Source organism: Drosophila takahashii, chromosome 3L (assembly GCF_030179915.1).
Source record: "Drosophila takahashii strain IR98-3 E-12201 chromosome 3L, DtakHiC1v2, whole genome shotgun sequence".
Lineage (NCBI taxonomy): Eukaryota > Metazoa > Arthropoda > Insecta > Diptera > Drosophilidae > Drosophila > Drosophila takahashii.
The window spans coordinates 15,564,045-15,583,299 of record NC_091680.1 but is presented as its reverse complement, the minus strand read 5'-3'; the positions used below and the strand labels follow the sequence as shown (position 1 = coordinate 15,583,299).

General features: G+C 38.5%; 1 protein-coding gene across 1 annotated transcript; it reads right to left on the bottom strand.

Moving 5' to 3' along the window:
• Positions 1-356: 356 nt before the first annotated feature.
• Eaf6 (chromatin modification-related protein EAF6/MEAF6) lies at positions 357-2,026 on the bottom strand. Its single transcript, XM_017156959.3, has 4 exons — positions 1,817-2,026; positions 1,529-1,742; positions 1,170-1,301; positions 357-668 (listed from the first exon to the last, which is right to left on the bottom strand). The coding sequence occupies exons 1-4, from the start codon at positions 1,961-1,963 to the stop codon at positions 463-465; spliced, it is 699 nt and encodes a 232-aa protein (XP_017012448.2). The 5' UTR covers positions 1,964-2,026; the 3' UTR covers positions 357-462.
• Between the last annotated feature and the right edge of the window lie 17,229 nt (positions 2,027-19,255).

Genomic DNA, 19,255 nt, shown 5'->3' with positions numbered 1-19,255 from the left:
ATAAATAAAAATAAATTTATTATCTCAGCAAGTGTTCCACACTCACCATGTATGAAAACGAATTTGTAAAAAATAATCACAAATGCTTATTCATTTTCGACTTTTGATTCAACAATGTTTATCCCGGAAGCGGGAATTTTTACATATTATCAAACATGAATGGCAATCAACATTTTGGTGCCAAAACCCAATTTTATGAGTTGACGAAACTTCATTTGAAACAAACTCTGATAGAGAAATATCGATTTTTTGTATAATTTTCTATATGGCTTAGCTTTGATTTATTCACGCTGAGACCACGAATGGTTATACTTATGTGATTTCTCAGTGTCATGTTTATTAGAATTAATAACTCATCTTATGTTTAAATCTACAATCGTTTTATTACTTGTAAAAAATGTAATTTCGAAACTTTGAACATAAAGAGTGGATCATTCGAGGCGGACTCTATAGTAGCAGTCATCATCGATGTCGAATCTTCTTGTTTATGTGCCCGCTCTTCTTAGCCGTCGCACTGGAGTTGGTGGAAAGTTTGCTCTTCGTGTTTGATGTGGGTGTGCCAAGGACATCTTTGTTTCCAGAGCTAATACCTCCACTACTCGCAGATCCTGCAATGACTCCGGCACCTCCGCTTACCAGACTTCCTTCATTTCGATGCGAGGGTGAATCTGCAAGAAAAAACGCAAACGATTTGTTAGGATAATAAGGAAAGATATGACGGACTTATGAGTTAAGAATAGTTACTTCGATTCTGAAATGTCTTCTCTAACAAGCTATTTTAACTAAGTTCTTCCTAGTCTTATGCCTTGAATACTTCGCTTTACTTATATTATAATAGTGGCTCTATTACATTTCCAATTTCAATACACACAATGCGGCGTGTTCCTGTTTTCACTCGGAAGTGAATTGGATTTCATTCTGGCGGATTTAAGTCCGCCTTTCAAATGCTGGGCGGAAAGTTTCCGTGTGAATTTTTCGGAAATTAACAGAGGAACAACGAGGGATTCGTGCAATTCTTTCGGAAGTGAGGTCTTGGAATTTCAGTTCCGTGTGAATCTTTCGGAAGTGAAAACTACAACAGGGCCAAATATCTTTCTAAGCATTCTGTTATCATTTTAGCTTTAGCCTAACTTGATCTTATAACGCCTTGAACTCTGCTGCTTTCTTACCCTTCTCATCTTTCGGCGTGCTCTTGATTGTGGTGGCTCCATCATGGGCCGTTGTGGTGTTCTGATTTATTGAGATCTGATTGTCGCTGGAGTCTTCATTGGTAATGGAATCCGATTCACTGGCGCGCTCAGCTGGAATTTGATAGATATTAATATATGTTCAACAAAATAAAAACAGAAAGGGTAAGTGGAGAACTCGGAGAAGGAACACTGGTTGCATATAAGCCAAGAAGAAAGTGTCTAATGTGTCTTCAGATAATAAAGAACCACTAGTTTATACTTCTGATCTAGTGTACCATATCTTAAGACCACTATCTCAAGTGGTTGAACCATCAGAAGAGGATTAAGGACCCACTTACGATTACATATGGCCATGGAGGTAATGCTGGACTTGGAGAAGAGGCGCTCGGCCTCCTTGAACTTGCGATTCCGCTTGTCGGCCTTGGAATTCGTGGCCTTGTTGGAGGTCAGGTAGCGCTCCCATCCGCGGATTATGTTGCCGCACAGCTGCGTGTCCTCCAGGTAGGATCCCTCGAAGGCGTAGATCTGCCGCTCCAGATTGGCCAGTTGTTCCTGTCATTCAAAGGATTTGGCAATAATAATGCTATTATGCCCTCGTTTTTGCGTTTGTTTATATTGTGTCTCACCGAAGTCTCCGCCTTCTTCTTGATTAGGTCCGCCAGCTCGGCGCGTGTGTCCATGGACCCGCTTTTTGCGTTCGAGTTCGTTTTGCCCGACTTCTTTGGCTTGTTGCCGTTCGTTTCGCTGACATTTTTACTCGTGGGCGAGCTCATGATTTTGATAAAATGCTAAATTTATGTTTTTTTATTGCCCGAATTTTTGTTTGTTATTAAATTGACTATCGGAAAGCTATCGAATATTGAAAATATAATTATCGACACTGACGTGGTATTTTTCTTGGTATTTTTATTGATTTATTCCGGTGTCATTGCTAAGAGTTTTTAGCGGAGACTCAAACCAATTAAATTATCATTCGAGAATTGCCTGTCCAGGTGGCATTGTCTTTTTAAAGCGCCATCTAAAATTTTTCAAAATGTTCCGCCACATATATACGTTTTTGAACAAAACAAATCAATACTAATTTAAAACCTTGTTTTGTAGAAATATTATGGAAAATATGGTTATAAAAATGGTTTTAATAATATATAGTGACCGCAAGTAAAGTGAATCATTAGCTAAGATTGGTGGGAGTCATTACAAAAAATCTACAAACATTGAAAAACCAGAAAAAATTTAATAATTTATTTGATAAGATGTTTTAAAGTATTTAACTTCAAGCTGAAATAATATGGGCAGTAATTCTTAATTTTGTTCAATAACTACATTGGAAAAATTTATCTGCACGGTTTAAGTCCGCAGCGACAAATTTAAATAGTACAAAAGGCTACCATTACTTACTTTTTAGATTTTTCTTCACCGATATAAGAGTAATTTTTCCTCTTTTTTTTCACCATTTTTAGGAAACTCTTCTTAGCTCTTGTCCCTTCACTACTTTGCATTCAGTTTGAAGCGAGTGTGGCTGCCATTGACCTCTCGTCTTGTTATTCTTTTTTATTTATGCGTTTGCCACAGACAAAAGATTCGGTTGAGCTGAAGCGCCATCATCGCCGTCATGATGGTGATCATCTAATGATCTCCCCGCGAGTCTTGCATAGTTTATTGACCCAAGTTCGTTTCAAAGTTTGTTGAACTGCCGAAAAAAAAGTGAAGCTACCGTTCTTCTAGCTCTCTATTTCTTTAAGTTCCCTCTTTCTTTCTTTCCTTTCCGCCTTTCGCTCTCTTGCCGCCTGCTCTTTCTCTTTTACTTGGCTTTATTTTGGCTGCCGCTTTTTATGGGCCTCCGTTGTCGCGCCTATTTCACTTTCGTCATACGCGGCGTATGCGTGATTTTATTTCTGCAGCACTTCGCCTTTCATGTTGACCATAGAAAAGCGATATGAAGTGAGGCTGCGGATGAAGACGAGCTCGATTAGAAAATGAAATCATAATGCAGCGGCCAGCAAAAGCGAAACGGCAACGACCGTTGCAAGTCGCTAACTGAACAAAGTCTGCCATTCCACTAGCCATGTTCCACTAACACAATCGACTCAGTGACTTAGTGACTGAGTGACTAAGTGACCGACTGACAGACTGCAGTCTTCTCTATGTGTGTCAAACATTGGCGCGCGCGTATTTGAAAACAACAAAAAGTGCAGCAAAAAAACTTTCATTTTATTTAAACAAACACACAAGGCGCGGCCTGGGCTAAGACTTGGAAAAACTTATTTTCATTTGGTTTTAAGCAAGCATCTGCCAACTGAAAACTCCGACGGTCGATCGGTTTTAGCCAACTTCTTCTGGTTTGCACTGAGAAAAATTTTAAATTGGATCTCCATGTCTGTAAGCCTTTAAAACTGCTGCAACATTTGTTCAAAGTTTTTAAAGAATTATTTTTCTGATTCGATTAAAAATACGATTCTGAAATCTATTTTGTTTCCTTCTTAAAAATATATTTATTTTCTTTTTCATTTTTATCAGTGCTGCCAATTGATGGCAGTTTGCAATAATTTTTATGATGAATTGCTTGGCCGCGTGTGAAATCTGCAGCAGTCGCAGCATTGGCCGGTGGAAAAGTGGAAAACAGCCAGAAAAGTGGAACACAGCTAAAGAAGCAGCAGCTCCAAGTGCAACAACTGCAAGTGCAACAACTGCAGCAGCAGCAACGCAAACACTCTCGACTAATTAGCTGCGTTTTAGAAATTCAGGCGGCAATGAAAACAAAATCGAGTTCAATGCTTGCAACGATGACGTTGTTGTTGCTCTCGGCGTGGTGTGTTTTCGACTTTTCCGAGAATTTCACATATAGCATACATAGGCCGATGCGGCGCTTTCCCAACGCAAGGCGAGCGAAAATGAGTCTGCTTCATTTTGGGCAGCTAGGGAAAACGGCGAAATTAAGTGTTCAGTCAAGCCATTGCCTAGGAATTATTGACCATATTTTACTTTAAGCTTTCAAATTATTTATTTAAATCCTATATTTATTTTAAAAATTAATAACCAGTGAATAAGGAATTATTGATGTTTATTTATTAAAATCTTGAAAGATTACTATATTTAAAAATTATTTCTTTAACTTATGACTTGAAATTTAGATATTTCCTTTGAAGAAACCATTTTTCATAAAGACTTGATTGACCGATTTCCTATTTCTTTAACACGTTTAATTAAATTAATAAACAAATTATTTTGCCGATAACGAACATCTTTGTATTTAACAAAGCTTAAACAAATAAATCAAAGAAAAATTATTTGGCTCAAATAAAGGTGAAAACCATAAATCTAAAAATAATTTAGGCTTAACCCTTAGAGGGCAAACAACGGCAGTAGTGACATCATAGCGGAGATAACATAAATGCACTTGCAGTTGAGCACTGCACTCTCACATACACAAGTGCACAAAAGCTGTCTCAATAACAAAACTTGCTCTCTCTCTGCCTCTCTTTACGAAAAGCTCTGGGTTACAACAAATGTGCAAAATAAAAATGCCGGAAGAAACTTGATCTTGATTATTTTCTATGTGAGAGAGCGAGTGCGCAAAAAGTTCAAGTTTAATGTCGCGGCCATTGTTGCGCTCTCTCGCTCGCTCTCTTTGCCCACGTTGTATGTGTTTGTGTATGTGTGAGGTGGGGCGTCACAATTTGCACTATTATTCTTTTTGTTGTTGCTCTTTTGTGTGTGGGCTCGAATGCTTTTTAGATTTTTGATTTGTTCTAAGCGACTTGAAAGCTTTTCATTGTTGCTGCACTTTTTGCATGCGTTTTGAAAAAAATAATAATATAACAATCCCTTTGTTTCCGGAATGGTATTGTATTTTGCAGGGTTTTGGTTGGCTAGTTTACTTTAAATGTTTTGATAAATCTGTTTTTAATGCATTCCTTGAACTTTATTGCATCAAAAGTAATAAATTATCATTATTAAAAAAGTAAAAGTGGATTCTACATTTTAAATGACTAATCTAGAATTTTGTTTAGCGAAAATAAAAAATTAAATATCTTTTTAAAATTGGATAGGTATTATGATAGGACACACATCCTCTGCTTCTGTACCCGTTTATTTGTATTTACTTTTTTAGCTATCTAAAATTTCCATCATAATTGTGTACTGGACTCTTGAAAACATGTTTGTACTTCGCACTTCGTTTGGACATTGCCCTCGTCCAACTATTAATTATTACCCGAGTCTTTGGTTCAGCGAACCAACTGTTTGCCCAAAAAACGGTTGGACAACAAAAAACGCACAAACGCAAACATTTCGAAGAAAAATAAGACAAAAAACAGACAAAAATGCAATCAAAGTTAGGTAAGAGAACTGACCTTTAACAATGCTGCACAGATCGACGACATCATCTCGGCATCGCATCGCACCGCATCCCATCCCCAACTCTTTCTCCTCCCCCTCTCTTTTTCTCTACCCGAAACCCAAAACACATTCACCCAAAAACGTCGCCGCTGACAAACAACAAACATTCCTTTTTCAAGAGACATCACTGCAAGCACACACAAAAACAACTTATTCAAGCTGCGCGCCAAAGGCAAAAGCAACAAAGCCTACAGAAACTCAAACGAAAGCCAAGCTCAGGAAAAAGAGAAAAGCAATCCAAAAACAGACAAGACCACAAGAAATAAAATAAATTTAATTATAAAATATGATTAATTAAAAAATAATAGTGTCTTTATTCCTCGCATTTTAAGTTCTAACATTCTTTGTTGCATGCTTTTGGGAAAGATATTAAGAGATTTTAAAATTGGCTTTTTAAGACTTTTTCGATACTGGTTAATATCTTACTTTTATTCTACGTATTTTTAAATATCTAAAAATAAGGGATTTTTTAGATTTTTTAGCAAATAAGTGATGATGGAGAAAACTAAGAAAATATAAAGATTCAGCAATTAAAACTATTGAATACATTTATTTAACTATAATAATGCATTGAAAAAAGCGCTATTCAAAGTTAGGAGCTATTACTATGTCCGCAACTGTGAGTTGGCCTCTAAGAGGCTGAGAATCAGTTAGCAGAGAGTAGAGCCAGACGGCCAAGAGAGAGAAAGAGCGATGGAGGGAGTGGGGGAGGGAGAAAGGAAAAGAGACGGAGCGAATGGAGTGCACGAGGCGAATGAACTTTCGTGGCGCTCTGTTTTAATGCTGCCTGCGCGTTGGCATGAAAGTTATGCAACGCAACACACACACACGCCTTTACACAGACACTGAGCTCGGCTTTCGGCTTTTTACACGAAGATCGACGAAGTCAGTTAACTGTTTTGCGGACAGAGGAAGCAGCAAGTGACGAAGGAGGCGCGAGAGAAAGAGAGAGGGAGAGGAAAGCAGCGCCGACGAGTCGTTGACTTTGCATAAGTGTGCCAATTTATAAAACAGTTCAAGATTAACGTGGCCTTCAACACCACATCGAACACAAAAGCAACAACGGAGCAAAATAAATATAATGACTTTAAAAAAAATGCAAAAAATATATTAGCACACTCATAACTTTCACATTAAACAAATAGATTTTAATGAGATTGATAAAAAAGGTTTTACATGGAATAAATCTGCAATCAAGAATATGGGTTAGGCGTTTTAATATTATTATTCTAGAAAAGAAAATTTATTGGTATCAATCAAAACAGAAAATAATGTACTTCCTTTAGATTCTTTACTGACTTCGATTAAGATGAAAAGCTATGAACCGAAATGTAAATCTGAAACTGTGTATTAAGCTGAATAATTTGAGAAGAATCGATTTCTAATTCATAAATTGATTTAAACATTTTGACAATCTTCTTGGGAGAATGTATTTTCTTGGAGCCCTAAATCATTTCCTTTTGTGGCCTGGCCCTTTACCTTTTGGGTTTTTGCCTCAGCCGTTTTTTCCCTGACAGAACATCACGAATTTGCCACGTTTTGTTGCTGTTGTTGCTTGCAGCGTTGCAATTGAGCATGCAGCAAACATTACTGTACATTCACCCACTTTTCAAAGTTCAAACACAGACATTCGCAAACACAAACACACACTAACACTAGCGGAGAAAGAGAAGCAAAACAGAAAATTGCATTCTAACAGAGTTGCGCATGCGCAGCGCAAAATCGGATGGTCTATTGGTATTGGTACTGGAGCTGCAGTTGCAGTAGTTGCAGAAAGAAAGAAAGAAGCGAAAAAAACTGCTTTCTCTTGCAGTCCAAAATCAAATTCGCTAAACTTCATGGAAAACTTCTAATGCAAAGAGCAAGCAAAAGAAGTATCTGCGAGAAATGTTGGAAAATTCGTTTTGAAATCTTAATAGAGTAAAATTTGAGAGCTAAGGTAAAACTATAAAATAAGTAAGGATAAAGAAATTCTTATAAATAAGATGACATTTTTGTACTTCTTAAAACTGGCTTAACAAATAAACTTTTAATGTTATTTAAAACATAGTTTTTATTCTTAGGTATCTACTTTAAATACGACTCGTACTTCGGAAACCAACAATTAAATTAACATTTTCGAAACAATAACATTTGTTAAGATCTACTACGAAATGAACCACATTTTTAAGAAAATTAAAGATATTAAAATTTATTCATTTCCAAAAATTGAAACGCTACTCAAAGAAATCTTAGCTTTCCTTGTCGCTGTTTTAGGCAAACAGAATCCGTATTCTAGCCACGTTAAAAGCAAAAAGTGGAAAATTGCATAGCTTCCATCTGTGTGTGGTTTTGTGTGTATGGCTGCATTTGTGTGTCTATGTGCAAAATGTGCGGTTATAATGCACTTCGCTGCAGCATTTCACTTAGCGATCGGTTCTCTGGCTTTTCCAGCCATTCGTTCTGGCTGTGCTCGTTGTTGCAACTTGGATGTTGTTGTTGTTGTCGATCTGATGTTGCTGTTGTGGCAATTGCAGTTGCACACTCTCTAGCGAAAATAGCAAAAATAAAGAAAAGCCCCGTTAGGCGAGTGTTTATTACGCTCCTGTTACAGCATACAAAGTGGGCAACAATTGACAGACGAGAGCGAGGGATTTAAAATCGAGGGGAAACATGAGAGGAAGTCAAAAGAGAGAATGGTGGGGAAGAGGGGAAGGTAGAAAGGTTCGTGAACAAAGGAAAAGTAGTGACATATTACCCATATTTTTCATTACATTTCCAGATTTGCAGGATGGACCAATATTGCTCGTACATATATCCACAATTATTCTTTTATTTGTCATTATTAGAAAAAAAAGGTAAATATTTTTTAAAATGTGTTTAATTTATTTTTATGTTGCGATGAAATTTGGTGAATTATATTATATTTTATATTATTATTTAAAAATCTTGTAAATATAAAGTATGTCTTTTGGACTAAAACAATATTACTAAGTTGCCAAAATTCCATATATTTTTTCAGTTTTAAAGCCTTTTAGCTTACCATAACGATTTTTATATTTTTTATAAAACCAAAGATTTATATTTGACCCATGAAAAATTCAGATGTCAAGTTTCCGCATATGACCATAACTCAGATTGCAGTACCGAACCAATATTATTCCCTTTTCTCCCTTTGTGTAGGAAAAGGTAATTTTCCATATCGGGCCGCGGGCAAAGAAAATTTGCCGCCATGGAAACTTTGAGTCTCAAACTCGAACAGTTTCACGTTCTGCGGACATTTTTGCATTGCCCAAAAGCGCCAATGGCCAAAACGTTCTTCGGAAACTTGTCCTCTTCCCGCAGATTCGATCGGTTCCTGTACTCTATAATTTTATTGCTAGCTGGCGTAAAAGTCGAAGAGAAAAGTAGAATTGGTTGGAGCAGAGTGGGCATAATTTCAGTTATTTGCAAGCTGCAAGTTCCTCGGCCTCTCATGCGCATGGGCAAAGAACTTCCGGGGCCGAGAACAAAAAAAAGCAAAAACAAAAAAATGGCAACAGCAATGGGAAGCAATGGCCAACTAACGCCAACAGCCACAACAACAAATACAATGGCAAACGACAGCTACAACAACTGCATCTGAGTGCAAAATTAGGTCACTGGGAATTCTTTTTGTGCAACATTTTGCTGACGTTGTTTTTTGTGGTTAGAACGCTTTTTCCTAACGTTTTTCTTTTTTTTGTGGCTGCTGTTGCTCTTTTGGGAAGCGTTCCCAGCTGCATTCTTAGCTGAGTGTGATTATGGCCAAGAAATATCTTTTGCTTGCCAATTTTCAATTAGTTGCAATTTTTTGTTGGCGTTTTTCTTTTCCTGTGGTTAACAAAATGCATTTTTGACATCAATTGCGGTCGTTGGAAGGTTATTTTTGGTTGAGATGAAGATGTGCGATTGCCCGGAGATAGTGGTGATATGTGGGTTGTGGTTGGGAGGGATTAATAGATAAATCTAGAAGAACTTGGTTGGGAATCTTGAATGAAGGTTGTTTTTTGGGAACATTATGATGAGGAGAAGACAGAATATATTTGATTTACTAGGTGAGTCAGTAGCAGTTCGGTAGAGGTTTGTACTACTACCATTTACTTGGAAAGTATAGTAGGACTTATAAAATAAATTATTTAAAATTAGTTTTTGAGCAAATTAAACTTGACTGTAATATTATATTTCAACTAATGGTCTGGAAATAATAGAACATAAATTCTAAAGAAATAGAGTATTAGGTTCTATACTCTATATTTAAATTCACCTTTTTATTGAAGATTGATATAACTTTTTAAATAAATCGAGTAATAAAATCCAAATCTTTAAGAAAAGGATAAATTAGGCCTGAAATATTTTAAAATGTAGGTAAAATGGTGAAGGCTCTGCAAGCTGTCTAAATCAATTTATTTTTATAGAACTCAGGTTTTTTCTTATTCACATGCAATGAAAGCTTGACGAAATGGCTGGAGAATGTTTAGAACTGCCTCCTACATTCTCCCATCGGGCCAATTCAATTTGATAAGGTAAAAACATCATCTCAACTTATAAATAGCCCATTAAGTGGAATGTATTTCATAATTGCATTTCGGAGATTGCCTTCATCAGTGCGCTGGGGAGAATGTTTCCCGTAGAACTTTTGGCTTTGGAAAACTTTTCCAATGTTTGCCTAAAAGTTGTTGCTGGCGTTCTTTTTTTTTTTGCTTTGCGCCTTTCCCTCAATAATTTTCTTGGAAAATGCTTCTCGGCGACCGGTTTGCATCTTTGGGCAGCAAAAAGAATCGCGAAGCTACCGCGGAGTACTGTTATATTCTGCTGCATCTGTCTCTCTGCCTCTCTCTCTTTCTCCCTCCGCCTTTCTCCCTCCTGCTCTAAAGTGCATCTGTATGCAAGTCTCCTTTCGCTGTGCTTTTTGCACACATTTTTCAAATGTAAGTTACTTGCGGTCATTGGCTTTAACTGCTTCTGCTTCTTCTTCCTCTGCTGACTTGGACTTCAGCTTCTTCTTTTTCTTCGAGTGCAACTGCATTTGCGGCCGACTGCTTCAACTTTTTTCTGCCTCGTCTTCGGTTTGCATTTCTGCAAATTTCTTTCTATTCTGAGCTGGTTTGTTGGATTCCGTAAAGTTTTTAAGTTTTAAGTGTTTCTTTAACTAAAAACATTATTTTTGAAAATTTATTGGCATAATTAACTTTTCTACGCTTACGAAAATCTGGATCTAATTTTTTGGTTTCGAGTAAGATATCCTTTATGTTTTAATTAGCACTTAAGTCTATACAAATTTTTGGAATAAATATATGAATTGAATTTAATTTGGCAGCCTTTGTGAAAACCTAAAAAAATACGAACAACTTAGGCGACGAACTTGGTTTTTTAAACTTTTTAAAGCAATATGTAAAGGAAAACATTTTTTTTGTTCGAAAGACATATTGAAAAGTTACTTAATGTCATTATTTGTTAAATTAATTTTTAAAATTTTGATTTTGGGATTTGATTTTTTTATAAATTAATAGCTTTTTAATTTTAAATTGTTTTGTTTACTATCTCCTAACACTCAACCGCTTTAATTAAATTATTGAACGATTACCTTTAATTTTCCGCTCGAAACGCAAGCAAATAACGAAAGACTTAGGCAACGAACTTGGCCGAACCGGCAGCACAGGAAGGCAAGAAGAAGAACAGAGCCGCAGACGCGAACTCGTCGAGCGAAGGCACACGAAGGCAGCAGAGTCAGCAGTCAGTTCAACGAACCTGCGCTCGAATCTAGGCTAAACATTCTCAGCTCCGCTGCTGCTGCTTCTTCTTCTGCTTCTGCTGCTGCTTCTACCTCGACGTCTTCTTCTGCTGACGTGCAATGAAAACGAAAAGTACCGTAAGCTAACCGCTACGCATGAAGACGAGGCTTCCAGAACATTGAACGAGCCATTTGATTAGTGAGCGGGCCAGCACGGGTAAAAATATCTTCGAAGGGGGTGGATCTTGACTTGGCCCGAACAGAACGTGACGTTCTATTTGTCTGCTAATCAAATGAAGGCAACCCGAGGCCCAAGCGGAAGTTGCATGCGCCTTTATTAGCTTTTAATGGGAAAGTTATTAAAGCCGAAGAACATATGGGATGGGTGTATAAATTAAATAAATATACAAATATTTAATAATAAAATAATTTAGTTTAGTCTGAAAGTATATTTAAATTTTATTACATCATGATTATCTTGATTATTTATTTATTTTGCATTGCATTGCATGCATTCTTTAACATTAAAATAAAATATTAAATAAATGTAGGATTTTTTTATAATTTGTGCGATACAGTTTATAGTTATACACAACGTTTGTTTAAAGTGTTATGTATAATACATTTTTACCGTGAACACATAGACCTATTATATGTACCTATAATCCATGTAGAACTCATTCGTGGGAGATGCCTTTCGCATTGGCCAACTGAATACTTGGCTCATTGAATACTTGGGCTGTCAATTGTTTGTCGTCGAAGTCTTTCGTTTGCTGTCGTCGTCGTCGTCGACGTCTCCAGAACTGCGAAAGCAAAACAAATTGGTGAAAGTTGTTGGCCATCGTCGCCCGCTTTGTTTTGCGTTATATTCGCGTTCTTATTCGCAACAACAGCAATCGCTGGAAAGAAAGAAGGTTCTCTTCGAGCCATTCTTTTCGTTCGTGTTACAAAAACGGTCGTTGAACCTGCTGATGGAGACTTGAAAACTCCAACTCTCGAGCGCAGTGCCGGAGCTGCGGTTCTTCGCCTTTTGTTCATCTGTAATAATTTGGCGTGTAAACAACCAAACGGAGGAGGCCTCATGAAGTCAACGACTTCTGTGCTGATCAGCAACTTCATCATCGCCTTTTGCGATAACACCGCCACAACAGCCACTGACTCATTTTGAGAGTTTCTTTTCATTGGAATCGGAATCGGGGAATATCGCGCATATGGAATTGGGCTAACGGCTTGACTCAGACTTGCAGCCAACTAACCGAAAGTGTACTGGCCAAAAAAAATAAGTCACAAACAAACGGACAAACAAGAAACCCCCTTCTTCTCCATCTTCTTCTTCGCGAGGCGTGTTAATTCTGACCATGGCATTAACAACTGTAACCACCATAATAACATCCATGTAAACAAGATCTCTGACTCATTTGTTTTGTTCCGTTTTGATTAGGGCCAAATGTGAGTGAACTGCAGGCCGTCCAGAAGAAAACATGATAGATTTCGTAAACATTCTGGGGAATTCTTCCGATGAGTGGGGGAATTTCCTCAGTTAAGTGGGCCACAACTATTTGGTGGAGACTTTTTTGCCGGGTGGTGAGCTATGATTTATTTTATGACATCTAGAATGTTTGGGGCAACTTCATTAAATTATGGGATTTTTTTTATATTTCTTTCTAGGCAGCATTTAGTAATGTTAATTATAAACGGCTAGCTTAATAGTGTAAGTTTTTATTGGTTTTTCAAGATCAGAATCATTCTAAAAATGTTCGTTCCTAAACAACTTACATCCAATATTATTTAAGGTTCGTGAACTTACCTAAATATAGTTCCAGTCCGTTTTCTGCTATTTTTCTATGTGTTATTATGGATAGTACATTATTGCTTCATAGATATCTCATATAGGGGCCATGAAAACTTGAAAGACAGCCGCCTTATATCCCTCGAAAGGCCAAGAACAAACAATTATCATGGCTCCCCAAGACCCACAATTGTCTCAACTTGTGGCATGCGATTAATATTCCGGCTTTCCTTTCGACTTCATAGATTATCTCACTATAATTTCTGCACAGTTTTGTTCTACTTGAAAACAGTCATTCGAAGAATGTGCAAACCAAGAAGAATGCTTGCCAGCTCTTATCCTCCGAAACATCAAGTTCAACCTGTCGACGTTGAAGAAAGACTGCGAGAAAGAGACGGCCGATAGAGACCCACATAGAGAGACAAACGAAACGCATTAGAATTCCCGGCGCATGGTGCATCATCCACAATCATCATCATCATCGGATGCATCGGTTGCAATCGTAATAGCATTTTGATGGTCTCCTTACCGCCTTATCAGTTAGCCGAAATCTGTAATGAAACCTGCAATGCCGGAGAGGAGAACTCTGCCATTTAATTATTTGTCATCTCTTTTGCTACTCCACTTCGGTGTCTCTGTGTGAGTGGAGTGGGTATCGGTGTGAGTGGAAAATCCAAGTTCAACGCACTCGGTTGAACTGCAGAGGAGAGCGAGACGGTGCGATGGAATGGAGAGAGAGGGAACATTTCCGCAAAAATCTAAGTAGAAGAATTCTTTCTGCACAGATACTTTCATTGCCAATCTCTTCCTCTCTCTCTCTATCTCTATCTGTCCTTCTTTCTCTGTCTTTCGCAGCAGCCAACCAGTTTTTCCAATGCAAAAAGAAAGGCTTTCTTTCCGTCTTTCTTCTTTGCCTTTGCGTTTCTTTCTTCTGACTGCAGTCGGCGATTGCAGTTTTTTCCCCGTCTTTATTGCAATTTGAAAGTATGACCGACTGAGTAGCGTTCTCTGTTTCTTTCCAACGCTGCTGCCATCTCGCTTCCGCCTTCTAAGCCGTTGAGTAATTTTGGCTGGATTCTAACTCCCAACTCCATCCCGAAACCTGGCTTTTGTGTTAAAGTTCATTTGGTTAGATTGCCATTCTTGGCTCTCGGGGCTGGCTTTGTCTTGGGTCTTGTCTTTCTTTTGTCTGTCTGCTGGTCAATGAACTGCCCAAAAAGAAACAGAACCATATACATATATACCCCGAAAGCAAATCAAAAGTTCAGTCCCAGCAAACTTTGTTACATTCTCGCTTACATAAAAGAAAAAGGTACGAAAGAAAAACACAAAAACAAATTTTTGAACGCACTTTTGCGGTGGGACGAGGGGATAGTTCTTTGGGGTCTTTGAAAACTCAGCGGTGTATTAATTTTTCTAATTTGTCTAACCGTGAGGCGAATGAACTTTTGTCGGTCTCTATGGGGTTTAAGTTCTTTTTTAAGTTTTTCGTTTTTTTTTTTTGGTAGTTTGCCTTTATGTCATGATGATGTTATTTCGTTTTCGTTCTTCAGCTCAGCTCAAAGCCCTAGCTTAGCTTTTTGAACCTATGAAGACATAATCGTTATAGTCGCAGCCAAAGTTCAAAGAACTCTCTGACTTCGTGTGCGAGTCTATTGTGAGAATTCGTGCATAAATTTGGATAACACGCGTTCCCAACATATAGCTGGAATAATGGTTCTGGGGGAAGGGGAAGGGGGATCAGTCGTTAGAAATGGACGTTTTGATTTATGGAAATTTTAAAGCATAAAACATATCATAAAGATCCTACGAAATTAGCAAAAGATCGAATCATTAATCACAGATCGTTTGGGCAACTTGCGCTGAATTTAATTTGCATTTTTTTATCGTTTAGGGGGAAATGATCTTTGATTGCTCGGCGGGCAATTTCAATTTCCTTCGTATCGTTAGTTTTGCATAAAACAAAGTTATCGATTCCAGTTTTAGTGCCCGTGATTTCTCGCATAAAATTATTCGCACCTTTGTTAAATGTACATATTAAAATTTGCCTCATTCATTAATGAAAACCATTAATTAATTACATTTTTGGTTGAAAACGATAAAAAGTTCTCATATGTGGGTTAAGGATAACTACCATTTATTGATAGTAGAATGATTCTGCATTTATTGACTTTAGTTGACACTTTATTGGATCAAGTTTTTGCTATTTGTTATTTTATCTTCCAAAATGTTTTAAAAATGTGAAAGAATTTTATACACGCAAGCAAACGAATTAAATTACTTTACAGTTATTTTTGTATTTTCGAGGGGTTCCCCTGCTCATCAAACAGATGTCCTGGCGTTTACATAACCCCAACAGAACAATTTACGCTTACTCAGGATGGAGGCATCCATCCTTCCTGTTGCTCAACAATAATGAATGAGAACCCTTTTAAATTCCCTGATTACCAAAACAAAATCTAAGACGGAACCTAACGGTGCCTCCAAATGAATCCTTTTTCGCGTCAGCTGCTCAACTTCTCGGGAAGCATTTCATTCAACATGCTGTCATAATTGATATCCGCCCGGGATCAGTTGCCACCAACTTGACATCCTCTTAGACAACTGTTAACCCACTCGCTTTGCATTTACAGTTATGCAACGGCAGCCGCGACAATGCATCCTTTTGACATAATGCCCACGTTCGGGAACCAGAAACGAGTTTCCTGTGCCTGTGAAATTTAAATAATGAACTGGCGACGACGGGGGCAGGAGAAGAGTAAGGAAAAAAAGTAAGAAAAACCCGCTATGTTGCCGAGGCTGCTGCTGCTCCTTTCCATTTCTCGCAATTCTCACTTGGAAAATAAAACGAAATGAAGCAATATCCAAGGAGCGACGTTCGGTTCCGCCTCTGACGCCTACAAAGTAAGGTACGACGAGTATGGAATTCTTCCACCGTCGACTCAACTCTCCCTGTTTGTGTGCTCTGCTCCTTGGGAACAATAGAACAATAAACAGGCGCAGAATGGTTTGAAAAACAACATTTTTACCGTAATCCTTTCGTTTTGATCCGCTTGAGAAGCGCACACACATACCAGCGATATTTTCATTCGGCCGAAAACGAGATTGAGGAAGGATTAAGGAATGTTGCGCTACCTGGTCCAGGACATGAGTCTGCTTTATTTGAATATCATCGGCGGAATACCGAAATACAGGTACCGCTAAAAACCCGCCAAGGTTCAGGAAAAAGGTTCAGCGGCGTCAGGTGCTCTTTCTCCTCCCCATCCACATAACTAATGAAAAGGGATGGGAATCCTGTAGATTGCGTGGATCCTCAATCAATTTGATTGCGTGAAATGGAGAAAAATGATATTTTACCCACCGAAAAAAAGGATAGAGAAATTGAGTGTTTACACAAACCCCAGACAATCAACTGTAACGCACATGTTGCGTACACAGGATGTGAAAGGATAACTCACTCTACTTTGCCTTTCTCAGCGGAAATAGCAGCAGTTCGGCTACTGTCCGAAAACAATTCCCTAATTAGTGCAAGGACACGGTCATATAGCCATAAAATCAGCCGTCAAAGGGTTCGTTCCTCGATTCCTGACCATTAACTGCCTTTCTCCCTTCAAGGGAATCCTTTTAACCCATTCTCGTCGTCCTTGCACGGTAGGCAAATCAGTTACGATTCCTGCGAAAAATTGAGGCCAACTGCGCGGCGCGCCCACTTTCCGAAGTTCGTCGCTTAAGTCTTTCGTTTCGGAAACGAAGACGAGCACGAAAAGTCCAGAAAAACAAAAATAAAAATAAGAATACCCAAAAAAAGATTGCTCAACTGCCGAAATAACTAAAACGCCGGAGTTCAACGAACGCACGAAATATATAATGAAAATAACAACAATGCGTGCTCTGTTACCAACAGTCAGTCAGTCAGTGGTCGTCTTCCCCCCACCACCCCCATTCCGCTTCTTTTTAACGTGGCTCTCAGTTTGTTGACCTTCTCGGCTTTATACGTTATTGTGTTTTTTTTTTGGTTAAATACATTTCGGGCCAGAGCCGAAAATGAAATGGAAAAGAGCGAGCTGGCCCAAAACCCACCGAATTTTACACGAAACACTCTCGCCCCGAACACGCGCTTTTTATGCTCCTCTGACAAGATTTTTGGACTGCGGGAGAGTAAATATATATACATAACTCTTTCTCTGTCGCTCTTGACTTGGTTTTGGGTATTTTGGTTTTTTCGTTTTTGAAAAGTGAAGTGAATCACTTCGATTCCCCCAGTTTATACGCACAGTAGCAAAAATAAAGTGAAACGATGGGAGCGCAAAAAATTGGGATACAAGGAAGGGATTTTTGGCGAAGAAAAAAGGAATTTGGGAGGGAGAAACCGAAAATGAAATGGATTTATGAGAATTGTGAGAAAGGATCGATTGAATGAGAGAAGGTATTATAAAGGGAAAATTGCTATATCTTTTATAAGTAAAAAAAAAATCAGAAAAGGAAGGTTATTTGATGGAAAACATTAAAAGTGAAATAAATATATTTTTCTGACTTCATATCGGGTTTAGAAATTATTTAACTAATATATTGGAATTGGATTCATTGAGGTACTAAAAATTATTATTTAGAAAAGTCTTTAAATATGGATTCAATATCCATTAGCAATTGATTTATAGAGAGAATTATCGACAGCGAAAAGAATTTTGGGAAGAAGAAAAGCGAAACGAGAAGCCGAGACAAACGTCGATCAACAGCCGACGATCGTCAGCAAAAAAGGCGGCAATGAGGCTACAAATTGTGTATTTTCGCGTTCGTTAAATTATGTCGAATGAGTTGGGCAAACAGAGTTGGCGCTCACAAAATGCTTTGAACAAAGCCCACTTTTAGCCCCCCCCCCCCCTCGGCACACCTGCCACCCACCCACCTGCGGTTTTGGGGCTCGAGAAGGTGTGTTCAAACGGGTATAAGCTTCGAGGGTGTTGTGTGTCAGAAGTTCTGAGCTCAGATTGGCTCCCGGTGTTGCTTTCTTTTGTGCTTCATTTCGATTTGAAATGTTTTTACGAATTATCAATGCGCATGCGGAACTCGGGGAAAAATGAGGGAGTGGGAGCTGTTGCCTTCTGACAACTTACTAAACTTTCATTCAAAGGATGAGTAAGTCGCGAACGTCACGAAATGCAGTTATTCATCATTTTCGAAAATAAACGTTGGGATACTTGGGCTGCCAGAGATGCGCACACAATTAGCCACTGTAATCTTGTTTATTTTTCCAGATTACATACGCATATTTTCGGTAAATTTGAGAACATTTTCCTCACAAAGGAGATTCTCAGATGTTGGCTAATATTTTGAGCTGTTCTCCCTACCTGAGTTTGGCGAAAATTATGACCGCAACCTTCTTAAAAAAACGAAACGAGCGGAGAGGGAGAAAGTTATGACAAGTCAGAGTCCTTGAACTGTGTTCTTTATGCGTTGTTTATCCCTGGCAAATTTGCGCGTGTCTGTCTCGCTCCTTTTCGGACAATGGGTCACAGTCTTTAAGACTGGTCAGGGTTTTGTGTTGTTGTGTTACCTGAGACGGCGTGACGAGATGTTGCATCATTTGTGGCAAACGGCGATCCGTGGAAATGGTCCCTTTGCTAAGCCATCCATCAACTTTATGAGGCCGGCGTAAAAAATGTTTTCCTTATCGGGAATTCTTCGTTTTTGTGCGACAGGATCATAAACACATTTTCCACACTTAAGGAAGCGGGCAAAGGAAATGGAATAAAGCTAAGGGAATTTGTATTCTACAGAAAACTGGATCAGTAGTTCCGTTTCCTACTAACCAACTAACTGGGTCAGTACATCCTTTCCTGCGTCCTGCGCTTTTCCAGGTCATCGCTTCCGCCGTTCAAATGGCAGTCGAAGTGATCTCTCAATGAAATGAGCACACATATCCCCACGACTGACACTTCCTTGTTTTCCCTTTGCATTTTTCCTCTATTATCCCGAATCTAAAATTACATAATTATTGGGTACCCGAACGAAAGCAGGCACTTCAAAGGGAGGAACCCATAAAAAACGGAGACAGGGAAACCCATAAAAAACTCGAGAATTTTCGCGCGGAATGGGAAATTCTCTCGATTCCCATTCGACTATTGTTCTCAACCCCAAAAAAGCGGT